Genomic DNA, 15736 nt, shown 5'->3' on the forward strand with positions numbered 1-15736 from the left:
TACCTCTTTACCAATAATTACTTTAGATATAAATGGATGAAATTCTCCAATCAAACGACAGATATTGGCAAAATGGGTTAAAAAAAGAAACATGATCCAACTATATGCTGTCTAAAGAAACTAACTTTATATCCAGACAAACATATTGAAAGTGAAAGGATTGACAAAGTTCTTTCATGCAATGGTAATCAGAAGAGAGCTGGGATGACTATAACTAGTATCGGAGAAAATAGGTATATCAAAAAGGTTTCAAGAGACAAAAGCAAAAGTGAGATTATATATATCCACTAAAAAGCCAGTACAATCTTTATAATCATTATAAAGATATAATAATTATAAATGTCTGTGCACATAACAGACTATCAAAATTTATGAAGCAAAAATGTACAGAATTGAAAAGAGAAATGGTTTGAGATTTCAATATCCTACTCTCAGTAACTAATCAACTAGACAAAAGATAAGTAAGGAAATAGAAAACTTACAGCACACAATAAACCAACTGTATCTAGTAGATAAATATAAAGCAGTCTACCCAACAACAAAATATTCTCCTCAAGTGGAGGTGGGACTTTTCTGGGATGGGCCATATGTTAGTCCACAAATTAAGTCTTAATAGATTTTAAGAGCTAAATATTATACAAAGTATATACTACAAACACAACATAATGAAGTTAGAAATCAATAAGAGAAGGAAAACTATTCACAAATTTGTAGAAATTAAACAATACATCCTTTAACAACCAGTGCATCAAAGAAGAAATGACAAGGGAAATTAGAAGAAACTTAGAGATGAATGAAAATAAAAGGACAACATGCCAAAACTTATGAGATTCAGTGAAAGCAGTGTTAAAGGGGGAAATTATAGCTATCAATTTTTTTCATTAAAAAACAAGAAAGACCTCAAGTCAGCACCTAACTTTACAACTTAAAGAACTAGAAAAAGAAGAACAAACTAAACCCAAAGCTAACAGAATAAAGGAAATAGTAAAAATTAAAGCAGAGTTAAACAAAATAAGGAGAAAAATGAGATAATCAACAAAACCAAAGTTAGTTTTTTGAAAAGATCAATAACATTAACATACCTTTAGCTAGGTAAATTAAGAAAAAGAGAGAAGATTTAAATTACTAGACTCAGAAATGAAAGTGAGGACATTGTCAGTTCTACATAAATATAAAGCATTATAAGAGAGTAAATGAATTATTGTATGGCAACAAACTGGTTGCTCTGGATAAAATAGACAAATTCCTAAAAATACAAAACCTTCTAAGACTAAATCACTAAAAAATAGAAAATTTGAACAGACCTATAACTATAGCTTGAATATCATTTATCTGAAATGCTTGGGACCGGAAATGTTTCAGATTTTGCATTTTGGAATATTTGCATATATATAATGAGGTATCTTAAGGATGGGACTCAAGTCTAAACATGACATTTATTTATGTTTTATATACATCATACACATAAACTGAAGATAATTTATACAATTTCTTAAATAATTTTGTGCATAAAATGAAGTTTTGACTGAGTTTTGACTGCAACCCTCATATGACAGTCAGGTATGAAATTTTCTACTTGTGGTGTCATATGAGCATCAAAAAAGAGATTTTGGAAGATTCTGAATTTTGGATTTTTAGATTAGGGATGTTTGACCTAAAGTAGGAAGATTGAATCACTAATAAAAAAATTTTCCACCAAAGAAAATCCCAGGCCTCATGGCTTTACTGTTGACTTTTACTGAGCCTTTAAAAAAGAACAAACACCAATACTTGCCAAACTTTTCAAAAATTTGAAGTGAAAGAAGTACCTCCTAATTCATTTTTTTTTTTTTTAAAGACAATTCCTCACTCTGTCACCCAGGCTGGTATGCAGTAGTATGATCATAGCTCACTGAAGTCTCAAACTCCTGAGCTCAAGCAGTTCTCCTGCCTTAGCCTCATGAATAGTTAGGACTACAGGTACATGCCCCCTCACCCAGCTACTTTTTAAGTTTTTTGTAGAGACAGGTTCTCACTTTGTTTCCAGGCTGATCTCAAATTCCTGGTTTCAAGAGATCCTCCCGCTTTGGCCTCTCAAAGTGCTGAAAATTACAGGTGTGAGCTGTTGTGCCCAGCCCCAACTCATTTATTGAGGCTAGCATTACCCTGATGCTAAAACCAAAGATATTACAAGAAATGAAAACTACAGATTGGTATTTCTTATGAACATGCAAACATTTTCAACAAATTATCACCAAATTGAATTCAGTAGCATATTTAAAGGACTATACACCATAACCAGGTGAGATTTATTCCTGGAATGCAGGGATGGTTCAGTGTATAAAAATCAATCAACATAATACAGATTTGTTGTAATAAACAACAGAATGAAGAAAGGAAACCACATAATCATCTCAATTGATATAGAAAAAAATCATCCAATAAAAATAAATTCAACATCTCTTCATGATAAAAACCCTCAAGCAACTAACACTAGAAGGAAACTACCTCAATATAATAAAATCGATGTATAAAAAATCCACAGCAACCATTGTACTCAGTGGTGAAAGATTAGAAGTTTTCCTCTAAAATCAGGAACATGGCAAGGATGCTTGCTTTTGCCACTTTTATTCAACATAGTACTGGAAATTCTAGCTAGAGTAATTAGGCAAGAAAAAGAAATAAAAGACCTCCAAATTGGAAAGAAAGAAGTAAATTGTCTGTAGATTATAATCTTAAAGGTAGAAAACTAAAAAAAAAACTACCAAAAAATGTTAGAACTAATAAATAAATTAAGCAAATTGGCAAGATATCAAATCAAAACATACACACACACACACAAATCAGTTGTATTTCAAGACATTAAAAATAAACAATCCAAAAATAAAAATAAAAAGAAAAGCAATTCTGTTTATAATAGCATCAAAAGAATAAAATACTTAGGGATTAACTTAACCAAGGGGGTGAAAGACTTGCACAATGAAAACTATAAAACATTGCTGAAAGAAATTAAAGACAAAATAAATGGAAAGATAATTCCACGTTCAGGGATTGGAAGACTTACTATTGTTAGGATGTCAATACTACCCAAAATGATCTATAGAGTCAGTGTAATTTCTATCAAAATCCAAATAATATTATTTGAAGAAATGGAAAAACCCATTCTAAAATTTATGTGGAATCTCAAGAGATCTTCAATAGCCAACGCAAAAAGAACAAAGAACAAAAAACAAAGCTGGAAGACTCATACTTTCTGATTTAAAAACTTGCTACCCAGCTACGGTAATGAAAATACTATGGTATTAGAATAAAGGCAGACATATAAACCAGTGGAATAGACTAGAGAGCCCTGAAACAAACCGTTACAAATATGGTCAAATGATTTACAGCTGGAATGCCAAGATAATCCAATGGAGAAAAAGATAGTCTTTTCAACAAATGGTACTGGGAAACTAATATCCACATGAAAAATAATGAAGTTAGACCCTTACTTAACACTATATGCAAAAATTAACTCAAAATAGGCTCATGATGTAAATGTAATGCCTAAAGCTATAATTAGAAAACACAGGACAAAAGCTTTCTGAATTGGATTTGACAATGATTTTGCCAAAATCATTGGAACATAGGCAACAAATAAAAATTATACAATTGGATTTCATGAGAAAATTAAAAAATTTCTGCATCAAAAGACATTATGGGTGGTGATGTACAACATTATAAATGCATTTAATGTCATTAAACTGTATACCTAAAAATGATTAAAATGGTAAATCTTGTGTGTATTTTACTACAATAAAAATGAAAAAAATGATATTATCAGAGTAACAAAGCAACACATAGAATAGGAGAAAATATTCATAAATCACATATCTAATAAAGTATTAATATCCAGAATACAAAGAGTACTTTTGGTGGCGGGCAGAGGAAATGAAAAAATAACTTTTATTTCATTTTGGGGAGTGGGCCAATATCCAGCCTCAGAACTTCTAGAACTGCTTCATGATGCCCGCGGCCTTGGTGGCCATGAGCAGTTTGAAACACACAGTCTTGCTCAGGGGCCAGCACTCTCCCACTGTGATGATGTCATTGATCTGGACGTCTCTGAAGCAGGGAGACAGGTGTATGGACATGTTCTTGTGGCACATCTCGAAGCGGTTGTACTTGTGGATATAGTGGAGGTAGTCTCTGTGGATGACAATGGTCCTCTGCATTTTCATCTTGGTCACCACACCAGAAAGAATCCTCCCTCGAATAAAGACATTACCAGTGAAGGGGCATTTCTTGTCAACGTAGGTGCCCTCAGTAGCCTCTTTGGCTGTCTTGAAACCCAGACCAATGTTCTTGTAGTACTGTGGGAGCTTCTCCTTGCCAGTTTCTCCCAGCAGGACCCTCATCTTGTTTTGAAAGATGGTCAGCTGCTTTTGCTAGGCACATTCGATCTGAATGTCTGCCATCTTCCCTGCTACCTGAAAAAAGAAGACATAGAGTACTTCTAAAACTAACAACTTGATTCAGATGTGGGCAAAGAATTCAAATAGACATTTCTCAAGAGATAATATTACAAATGACCAATAACCACACAGAAAGATGCTCAACATTATTAATCACTAGAAAAAGGTAAATCAAAGCTAAAATGGGTACCACCTCACACCCATTAGATGGCTACTATTAAAATAAATAAGTAAATAAAATTTTGGTGAGGATGTGGGAAAATTGAAACCCTCGTGCACTGTTGGTGGTAATGTAAAATTGTGCAGCCACTGTGGAAAACAGTATGGCTGCTTTTCAAAAAATTAAGAATAGAATTACCACATAAACCAACAATTGCACTTCTGGTTATATACCTAAAATAATTGCAAGAAGGGTGTTGAAGAGATATTTGTACACACATATTCATAGCAGTATCATTCACCATAGCTGAAATGTGGATGCAGCCTCTCGTGTTTGAGGGTGGATGAATGGATAAGCAAAATATGCTCTATACACACAGTGTTATAGTATTCAGCCTTAAAAAGGAGGTCATTGACATAGGACATTGCCATATGCTGCAACATGTATGAACCTTGAGGATATTATGCTAAGTGTAATAAACGAATCACAAAATGACAAAACGGTACAATTTCACTTATATAAGGTACTTAGAGTTGTCAAAGTCATAGAGACAGAAAGTAGAATGATATTTGCCAGAGGCTAAGGGAGAATATATTGGGGAGTTATTGTTTATTGGTATAGAGTTTCAGTTTTGCAAGGTGAAAAGAGTTCCCAAGATGGATGGCAGTGATGGTTGCACAACAGTATAAATATACCACTGAACTGTACACTTAAAATAGTTAAAATGATAAATTTTATGTCATGTGTCTTTTACTGCAATTTTTAAAAAGTATCTGAGAGGGAATCTGAGAAATGTTCCTATAAGCAATGTGTGTGAATTTTAGAGCATGAAGTTTTTAAAATGTACTTTGACTACTTATACATCCTTTTTGTTTCTTTCCTGATTCCCAGCTCTATTTTATTCAAAGAAGCTTGCCAGATAGTCCTAAACAGATGAAATTCCCTGAAAATTTGTTTTCCAGGTTTCTTTGCCCTTATCTAGTTTCATAACATAGAAAGGTACTATGGAATGGGTAAAAACTTGAGCCCTGGGGTTAGACCTGAAAAAGTCAGAAAGACCTGGGTTTGAATTTGAGCTCCACAAGTGACTTTGGAAAGTTAGGCAACCTCTCTACGCCTCAGTTTGTTCATTCTGAAATGAAGATAATGTTTCCTTTGGAGGTCTCTTGTGGAGATTAAAGACAAAATGCATATGTAATGATACAGTGTACAGTGTCTGACACCAGTAAGAGATAATGCATGTTGTTAAACTGAGAAGCCCCAGCAGGAGGTGAGAGGATTAACTGTCTCATTCTGTCTGCTTATGAGTTGACTTTGTCAGTGTATTATAGCCAGCTCACTTTGCAATGTGAAGTGGAGATTATACCCAGAGCATTTTTCTGTTGATTATTACACAAAAGCAACCGAATAAGAATTTTTTTTTTTTTTTTTTTTTTGAGACGGAGTTTTGCTCTTGGTACCCAGGCTGGAGTGCAATGGCGCGATCTCGGCTCACCGCAACCTCCGCCTCCTGGGGTCAGGCAATTCTCCTGCCTCAGACTCCCGAGTAGCTGGGACTACAGGCACGCGCCACCAGGCCCAACTAATTTTCTGTATTTTTAGTAGAGACGGGGTTTCACCATGTTGACCAGGATGGTCTCGATCTCTTGACCTCGTGATCCACCCGCCTGGGCCTCCCAAAGTGCTGGGATTACAGGCATGAGCCACCGTGCCTGGCCCCCACCAAATAAGAATTTTGTAATAGACTTTATAAAAGCAAGGACAGGCCAGGTGTGGTGGTTCATGCCTGTAATCCCAGCACTTTGGGAGGCTGAGGTGGGTGGATCATCAGGTCAGGAGAGAGACCATCCTGGCCGATATGGTGAAACTCCGCCTCTACTAAAAATACAAAAATTAGCCAGGTGTGGTGGCATATGCTTGTAGTCTCAGCTACTCAGTATGCTGAGGCAGAAGAATTGCTTGAACTCGGGAGGTGGAGGTTGCAGTGAGCCAACATTAGGCCATTGCACTCCAGCCCAGGGACATTACGAGACTCCACCTCAAAAAAAAAAAAAAAGATAAAAGGCAAAAACAATTTAGCAACTAAATTTAGAAAATAGTCAAGTGGAAAGTATTTTTATTTCACTTGAGTTTATGCTATAAAACTGGGCCTGAGTGGGCATATGATTTCTTAAAATAAGGGTAAAATAAAACCTTTCAAGACCTAGTTGTACAAAGTTGGTTTTCTCAAAAAGACCTGGAAATTAGATATTCAAAAGAGATACTTTAAAAACAACATAACATATATATTTGAAAGTCTTCTTTTTTTTTGAGACAGAGTTTCGCTCTTGTCACCCAGGCTGGAGTGCAATGGCGTGATCTCGGCTCACCGCAACCTCCGCCTCCTGGGTTCAGGCAATTCTCCTGCCTCAGCCTCCTGAGTAGCTGGGATTACAGGCACGTGCCACCATGCCCAGCTAATTTTTTTGTATTTTTAGTAGAGACGGGGTTTCACCTTGTTGACCAGAATGGTCTCGATCTCTCGACCTCGTGATCCACCCGCCTCAGCCTCCCAAAGTGCTGGGATTACAGGCTTGAGCCACCGTGCCCGGCGAAAGTCTTCTTTACCAATTACTTTTTATTTACTTTTTGGATAAAGCCTATATATACACATATACATATACATATACACACTTATGTATAATACATATATTCATAGGAGTGTTTTTAGTTTGCTTATTTATATTTTTTTATAGAAAAAAGAAGAAATGTGCCATTGTAAGACAATTGTGGTGAACTCACCCTTGATTCTGCATCAGAAAAAGTGTGTTTGCATGGACACAGGGAGGGGGAGCACTACACACTGGGGTCTGTTGGGGGAAAATGGGGGAGGGGCGGGAGGGTGGGGAGGTGGGAAGAGATAGCATGGGGAGAAATGACAGATACAGGTGAGGGGAAGGAAGGCAGCAAACCACATTGCCATGTGTGTACCTATGCAGCAATCTTGCATGTTCTTCACATGTACCCCAAAACCTAAAATGCAATTTAAAAAAAAAGAAAGAAAAAGTGTGTTTGGGGTTTCCGACCCCTCTTCCTTTCACCTGCGCGCCCCCCCCCAACCCAAGTATCTTCTCTCTTTTTTATCCAGGCTCAAAGACAGAATATGAGAGTGTAAATGATTATAAAAGTATACTTCCCACTTCTGAAGGCACACAGAAGAAAAAAAGCACATCAACAACCTATGCACATGTGCATTTAAAACATGACTGGTATTGAAAGCATATGTCCAAAGACTTGTACAAGAATTTTTACAGCACCATTATTCATAAATACAAAAAGTGGAAACAACCCAAATGTCTATCAGTTGTACATTATAAATAAATAAAATGTGATATATACATATATTTATATATAAATATGTGCATATTTATATTGAGTATGTTCAACTCTGTGAATATACTAAAACCCACAAATTGTACACTTTATAAATATGAATTTTTATGGTATATGAATCCTATCTAAATGAAGCTGTTAAAAAGAAAAAGAAAAACACAACTGGGTTCTGATAGAACAATTCTAAATTTTAAATCATATAGATATTTAATTTCACCATAGAAGAGTTATAACATTTTAATAAATGATCTTGAGGTTATTTATTAAGATTTATTTCTTGAAACAACCCTGGGGTTATTTATTAAAATTACATAAAGCCAACAAATTTTTTTCTGAAAACACCTTTACCTTAGAAATCAGAGTTTTCTAGGAAAAGCAAGGAACATTAACAACAAATTCACTTAAACCTTCTTGGAGGATTATGGTTTTCACTCTCTATTCACATTCACCAGTTGAAGCTTCTGAGGTAGTGTTTGTTTTCTGAACATTTAAAGTTTCCTAGAGAGGTTTAAGAATTCTTGTTCTTGTTCAGAGTGATGCCAAAACAGCATTACACAATTGACATGAAAAATTAAAGAGAATGACTAATGAAGTTCTAGCAAAGCTATTTCTAAATTCTACCTCTGCTCTCTACCAGGATGAATACGTTTTGTTTTCTCATGCCCAATTTATTTAAGCAACACATTATTCCAGAAATTGAGAAACTGGCAGGCAGTGATAAAAGTCTACTCTAAAAATAAATTTGGGTTTTTGATTGTTTTTCCATTTGATCTTCTTTAAGAATTAAAATGAGCAATGTCATTAATATGCTTAAATAAGGGAACAGGCTGAAATAATATTACAGGCTTCAAGTTATGCAATGTTCTAATCTCACAGATATGGAAACTGATATTTTGGGGCTAGGGATCATTTCTTAATCATCTATAGTAAAATTCCTATGCACAAAAAAATAATGTGATCAGATTCAAAGCTAATTTGGATCACACTTTTAGGTATGCTTATTGAAAAAAACAAATATTAATCTATAAAACAGATTAGCAATTACAGCACAAATCTCTTTAGCCTGCTAACCATCATTATTATTATCAGAAATTATCTCTAATACTCAATATGCTAATCCATTGCTAGTTCCTCTAAAAAAAAATTTTCCAGCATAAAACAAAAATTAATTAAAAGAGAGAATAGGGACAGAGTCAATCCTTGACAACTTTTTAAAAGTCAAATGAGATGATTCCTTCCTGGATCCAAACAGCTCTCTATTTTGTTGATATCGCCCAAGAATTTCATGGATAGCAATGCCCGAGGACTATAGTGGAAAGAAGGGCAAAAAAGCCCTGCTTGCCAGGGACAACTGCATGTCATTCCTAACTAGAAACATCTGAACCCAGGGTTGCCCACAATAAGTCTTCATATGACACACTTTTAAACTTTTGCCTCAGTCTAAAGTCACTCCTGGTGGCTCCACTTTTGATCTAACCCATCCAATGACTAAGCACCTATGACATCTGTCAGTAACTAAGGAATATCTGTACCCTGGGACTCACTCCAGTAAACTTCATTTTTGCTGCATCTGCTCCTATATCATTCTAACATTTGTAGTTCGCAATGATGAACTACAAATAAGCTTTGAATCTGATCACATTATGTATTTTTTTGTGTATAGGAATTTTACTATTCTTCTTCGCAGCATGTGCTTCTATTCTCATTACCTCTGTTTTGCTTGTCAAGGCATATTTTTTCCATTCATGGACTTCATCTTTCCATTATCCCCTTTGCATGCCAGTTTTGAAGAATATTGTCAAAGCTCTCTAGTATCCACTCACCACTCTCAAACTGATGGAACATGTTAACATGGGCCTAGCACGGTAGATCTATTTGTTGATACACTTTCCACAGTCAGCTAAGCTAGCCTGAATACTGAGCCACTGTGGGATTTTCCAACAAGATATCATTTCTCCCACAGTACCCAATTTGTTATACCAATGATCTTTTCTTCCTCTATGACTTCCCTGAACTTCCCAGTACCATGATTTCTCCAGTACTTAAGCCATATCTGGAAGAACCATGGGCAACTCATGGAAACTTCCCGAAGACTCTCCAGTTGTCTAAAGAACACAAAGCATAAAACAAATGGCCAAAAGTATTGAAATGGGGGAGATTGTTAGGCTCTCCTCCCAAGGCATATATGCCCTGCATATATCCCAAACTAGAAGACTGAAGTATAGAAGTCACCAACTTATTCACCTTCCCAAGCCAACTAGCACAGTTTATGTACAACTACTCTGACTTTAACCCCTGTCTGATATATTTACCCCACAAGACCTCTATTCCTATCACAAACCAGAGCCTGACCTCAATAATCTGATAGTATAAATCCAAGTACATTCTCACTAGGAATAAAAAGTACAGACAATAAAAAGCGTTGGTGAAGTTATAGCGAAATTGGAACTGTCATACATTGCTGGTAGAAATATAAAATGGCATAGCTACTTTAGAAAACAACTTGGCAATTCCTCAAAAAGTCAAGAATAGAGTGCCATATGACCCAGCAATTTCACTTTTAGGTGTATGTTCCATATGACACACGAAAAATTGTATATGAACATTCACAAGAGCATTATTCATAATAAGCAAAAAATGGAAACAATCCAAATATTTACCAGCTGATGAATGGATGAACAAAATACAGTATATCCATACAAGGGATATTATTCAGCCTTAAAAAGGAGTGAAGTATTGAGACATGCTATGACATAGATGGACCATAAAATGTTATGCGAAGTGGAAGAAGCCAGTAATAAAGGACCACATATTGTATAATTTCACTGATACAAAATGTTCAGAATAGACAAATTTATAGAGACAGAAACTAGATTAGTTGTTGCCTAGGGCTGGGTAAAGAAAGGAATGGGAAGTGACTACTAACGGTATGAGTTTTCTTTTTACGGTGATAAAAATGCTCTAAAATTTGATAGTGGTAATGGTTGTACAACCTTTATGTATAACATAATTATATAATTTAAAAGAATCTATGTGGTGTGAGTTACATATCAATTTTTAAAAAAGATATTAAATTCCTGGTGACATGTTCAGCTCTAGCACCTGATTCACTTAGAAGAATTTGGGCCAGAAGAAGAAATGGGGCTCACTTCCAACTGCAGGAAAGTTTTAGCATGCATTAGTCTTAGAATACATTAAGACTGTCCATCCATGATCTGATGAACCAGCAAAGTACCAGCCTAAACAGTCGGAAGTTGCATCCGTGTAAAAGTTAGCTGTTGGCAACAGCTCCTCTCTCATGTATTTGCTCATCTACCTTCCTCTTTTTCTCGTCATCCCACCTGTGCTGATTAGTCTCCATTTGTCCTACATCCAACCTTAGTCCGTTACATTCTCTTTTCCACCCTAAACTATAATTCCAGAGATTAACTTTCAGCAATGTATCTCCTGGGCTCTCTTACCTTTTGGAGTCCAATTGGGTTTGGCCAGTGGAAAGCATCAAAGGTTTTACTGGAGTGTGAAAGCAAAGAGGTTGAGATATTTATTCTTCTGGTCTTCTCCCCGCTCCTTACTCCCAATGCTTGCCTCCTTACTCTCCTGGCAGTAGCTTCATTCCTCTGCAGCTGTGGCTCCTGTCAGGCGATCCCTGTTCCATATCTCCAATGTTCCCCAGGCTCTACTTTTCCCTCCCTTTGCCTTTTTAGACCAAGGAGTGATAAGGCTTCCTCGTTGTCAGTTCCTTTCCTGCCCACGTCAGTTTCTTGTTGGAACAAAGGCTGATATCCTACCACTTTCTCTTTGTATCTCCATGACTCTAATTCTAAGACTTCTTGAGAAAATTGCTGATACTCACTTCTGAGCTCCTTGATTTTTCTTTAGGGATAACTACATTGATGGATGGGGGAGTGGGGAAAAGATTGCATATTTATAATTCCTTTCCCTCTATTTTATTCTTCAAATATTATTGAGAGATGGCAGCTACCTAGGGCACAGTGCAGGATTTGCTCTATCCAGGGTTTTAGTGTCTTAAAGATATGGAGACAGAAAAAGGCTCACTGGGCGGCTTGGCCATCCACCAATGGGATTTTTAGAGATGGCCGGGTACCCAAGTTGCCCTGAAGCATTTAAGACTTCATCTTTCAGCCATTGTTATTTCTAAACCCCATAGCTTTTGTGAGTGAGAACTCGTGTAATATAGACCAGCTTGTTTCAAGCTAGAATAGTTTAGGGTCAAGGCAGGGCCTGAAATGAACTTTTATAGAAGAACTTCTGACATCAAAAGCTTACAATGAATTGAGTCTTTCTGAGTCTGCTCAGGCCAAAACCACTAAAAAGAAACTCTTAGGCCGGGCGCGGTGGCTCAAACCTGTAATCCCAGCACTTTGGGAGGCCGAGGCGGGTGGATCACGAGGTCAAGAGATCGAGACCTTCCTGGTCAACAAGGTGAAACCCTGTCTCTACTAAAAATACAAAAAATTAGCTCGGCTTGGTGGCGCGTGCCTGTAATCCCAGCTACTCAGGAGGCTGAGGCAGGAGAATTGCCTGAACCCAGGAGGCTGAGGTTGCGGTGAGCCGAGATCGCGCCATTGCACTCCAGCCTGGGTAACAAGAGCGAAACTCTGTCTCAAAAAAAAAAAAAAAAGAAACTCTTTGTCAGGCAAACTCAGATATTTTGATCCATTGCAATAGGGAGACACACATACTAGAGGAACCACGAAGAATCTCACCAAAGGGAAAGAGGGTTAGGGATAGACAGAATTGGAGAGCAGAGTAGAATTTAGGCGAATTTCAATGCAGGAGTGTTTTTGTAGGCTCAAAGCAAAGCAGGGCTGTGTAAAATGGTCAACATCACATCCAACCTGCAAACTAGACCCAGGGCTTTGTTTCCTTGGAAGAAAAGAAAGTTAAGATAGATGTGGAATTTTGTGTGCCGAAACGCTTTATGTGAAGCTCTGCACCTGGGTTGTAAATGGAGACTATTTCCCTGTATCAGAGTAACTTCGATCTCCAAGGCAGTGTGGGTTGTTTCATTTTTATTGATATACTTTCAAGCAACAATTTTAATCAAATCATTTAAATTTCTGAAAGTCTCAGATTTTGAAGAACAAAGTTTCTCCGTGCTTAAGAAAACAGTAGCCACTTAAAGAAGGGGTTGTTATGACAGCTTCAGTGTGTCCTTGGATAAAAATATTGTTTCCTGTTAACTTTGTAGCTGGTTTTATCTGTGTTTTTATTCCAATCTGAAGAACACTAGGGAAGATTTTTATAGTCTGAGCTAATTTTTACTTTATTACCTTGATGAATTGCACTAGACATGTAGCATAAGCAAGAAATAAGCTTTTGTAAAATTAAGATGCTGAGTTTCTGAGGTTTTTTTTAAACTTGTTTTATTTTATCAAAACATAACCAAGTCTATCCTGGATGTCACAGAGATTTCTGTTTTAGTTAAATTTCCATAAAATGAAATACTGACTTGGGGGCTGGCAGCAAGTGGCAGAAAACTATTACTGGAGGATGAAAAGATGTATATCCATCATTAGACAGGGGCCAAACATTTGGTAAAACTTGGAATACACATCAGGTTCCTCATAAATTTGTAACCTCTAAAGAAGACATATTTAGTAATTCCTACTTCTGATGAGGCCAAATCTTACAAAAGGTACATGCAAGGGCTGGGGAGATAGGTGGATTGAGGAATCCCTTCCGCTGGAGGGGGCAGAAATTGAGCCTGCTAAGGAACTTACCCTCTTCAGTGTAGGAAGCCCTTCTAAGGTTGGCCCAAGAGGGTTTTAGAATTGCTACACACCCTGACTTCCAAATGGCAGTTATTTAGGGCACATATCTTGCCCTGATCCACCATTGTATGGTATATTGAGGGCTGATAACTGGTCTTTATATTTTGTAGGACTTGAAGCAAAAGATGTCACATCCAGACTTTATGTAGACATAATGGGGTGTCACCCCGTGATGCAGAGACTACCACACATCTCCTAGGGGAGCCAGACTTTAAGTTTAACACTGAAGAGGAGACATTTGGGTTGTCTTCCTCAGAAGGAGTGTATTTTAAGTGCAGGTGGGAGAGGGGACCAAATATTTGGTGACTAAATAGGTGGACTGTGATGTCATCAGTGATTTTCAACAAATAGTCTGGTTCTCCCTGCTTCTAGCCACAGGTTAGGATCACAGTTCTCAGGTACATTATGTAAGACCATGTGACTTATCTCATTGCCAGTGAAATGCAAGCAGAAGAGATGCATGTGTTTCCCAAGAGAAATTTTGAGAACCAGTGCACAATTCACCTCATTCTCTTCTTTTTTCTAAGGTGCCAAGCATGAACTGAGATGAAACTTCAGTAAGCCTGAGTCCATCCTATTGGCACACATTGGATATATCACATGAAGGGGAAAGAAATATTAATTGTATTAAGCCACTGAAATTTGGAGTGCTTTGTTACACAGCATAACCTATTCTGTCTGATATACATAGTAAGATCAAATGCCTCAGGTAAGCAAAGTACTTGTTGCCAGTTGTACGTTATATTATTAACTAGATATCAATAATTAAACTATCGCCAAGAGAAATTATTTCTTTTCTTTTTTTTTCCACCACAAAGTCATCTAAGCTTTCATCTAAGCAGAACCAGTAGAAAGAAGTGTATCCATACTCATAAAATTACTCACATACATAGGTAAAAAAGATTCATTCACTTTTGATTCATTAATCTTTGATAACATTGTTCTGCCATGTGACTACGATTTCAGGTAGTCCAGGAATGCTCTTCTCCACTTGCACCAGTGCTTATAGAATTCATTTGAATATTAAAATTTTGAAAGTGGAGACAGGGCATGAAATATCAATTTAGCTATCATTTAGTTCTAGAGATTAATTCACTCTTTCATTCAATAAATATTTATTGAGCATATAATATGGGCTACTCCAAAGACCTTTCTAAATATGAATCTCTTATTGTCAGCCTCCTTTAAAAAACCCTTTTGATGAGTTTCCAAGTACTACAGCAAGATGTATTTTATTAGTAGCACAGGATTCTGCAGCTTGGAATCCAATTATAAAAGTATATGCAAAATTTCATGCATTTGGATTGTTCTGGGAAGAAGATATATAGCACATCAGATTGTCAGCTCAGACAACTCTGTGGGCTGCCTCTCCAGACACTCTTGCTGAGTTAGCTAACCTTCTTTCACATCCCCTGCGAACCCTGTGCTTCCCTCTATTTTAGCTTCTATCACACTGTATGGTAAACGATGGCCCACTTATCTGTTAGCCTCACCAGAGTGTGAGTTAATTTTAAAATTTTGTGGGTAGATAGTAGGTATATATATTCATGAGGTGTATCAGATATTTTGATACAGATATACAATGTGTAATAATCACATCAGAGTAAATAGGGTATCTGTTACCTCAAACATTTATCATTTGTGTTATAAACAATCCAGTTATATTCTTTTACTTACTTTAAAATGTACAATTAAATTATTATTGATTACAGTCACCCTGTTGTGCTATCAAATACTAGATCTTATTCATTCTTCCTATTTTTGTACCCATTAACCGTCCCCAATTCCCCCCACACCCACTACCCTTCTCAGCCTCTGGTAATCATCATTCTACTCTGTATCTCCATGAATTATATTGTTTGAACTTTTTAGCTCCCACAAATAAGTGAAAACATGTGCTATTTGTCTTTCTGTGCCTTGCTTATTTCACTTAACGTAATGATCTCCAGTTCCATCCCTGCTGTTGCAAATGACAG

General features: G+C 36.7%; 1 protein-coding gene across 1 annotated transcript; it reads right to left on the reverse strand.

Annotated features, from left to right (window-relative positions):
- Window positions 1-3968: 3968 nt before the first annotated feature.
- LOC101049977 (small ribosomal subunit protein uS17-like) lies at window positions 3969-4437 on the reverse strand. The gene has a single exon (XM_039461662.2). It carries the CDS (start codon window positions 4374-4376, stop codon window positions 3969-3971), a length of 408 nt encoding a protein of 135 aa, XP_039317596.1. The 5' UTR covers window positions 4377-4437.
- Between the last annotated feature and the right edge of the window lie 11299 nt (window positions 4438-15736).

The sequence above is a fragment of the Saimiri boliviensis genome, chromosome 7 (assembly GCF_048565385.1).
Source record: "Saimiri boliviensis isolate mSaiBol1 chromosome 7, mSaiBol1.pri, whole genome shotgun sequence".
NCBI lineage: Eukaryota > Metazoa > Chordata > Mammalia > Primates > Cebidae > Saimiri > Saimiri boliviensis.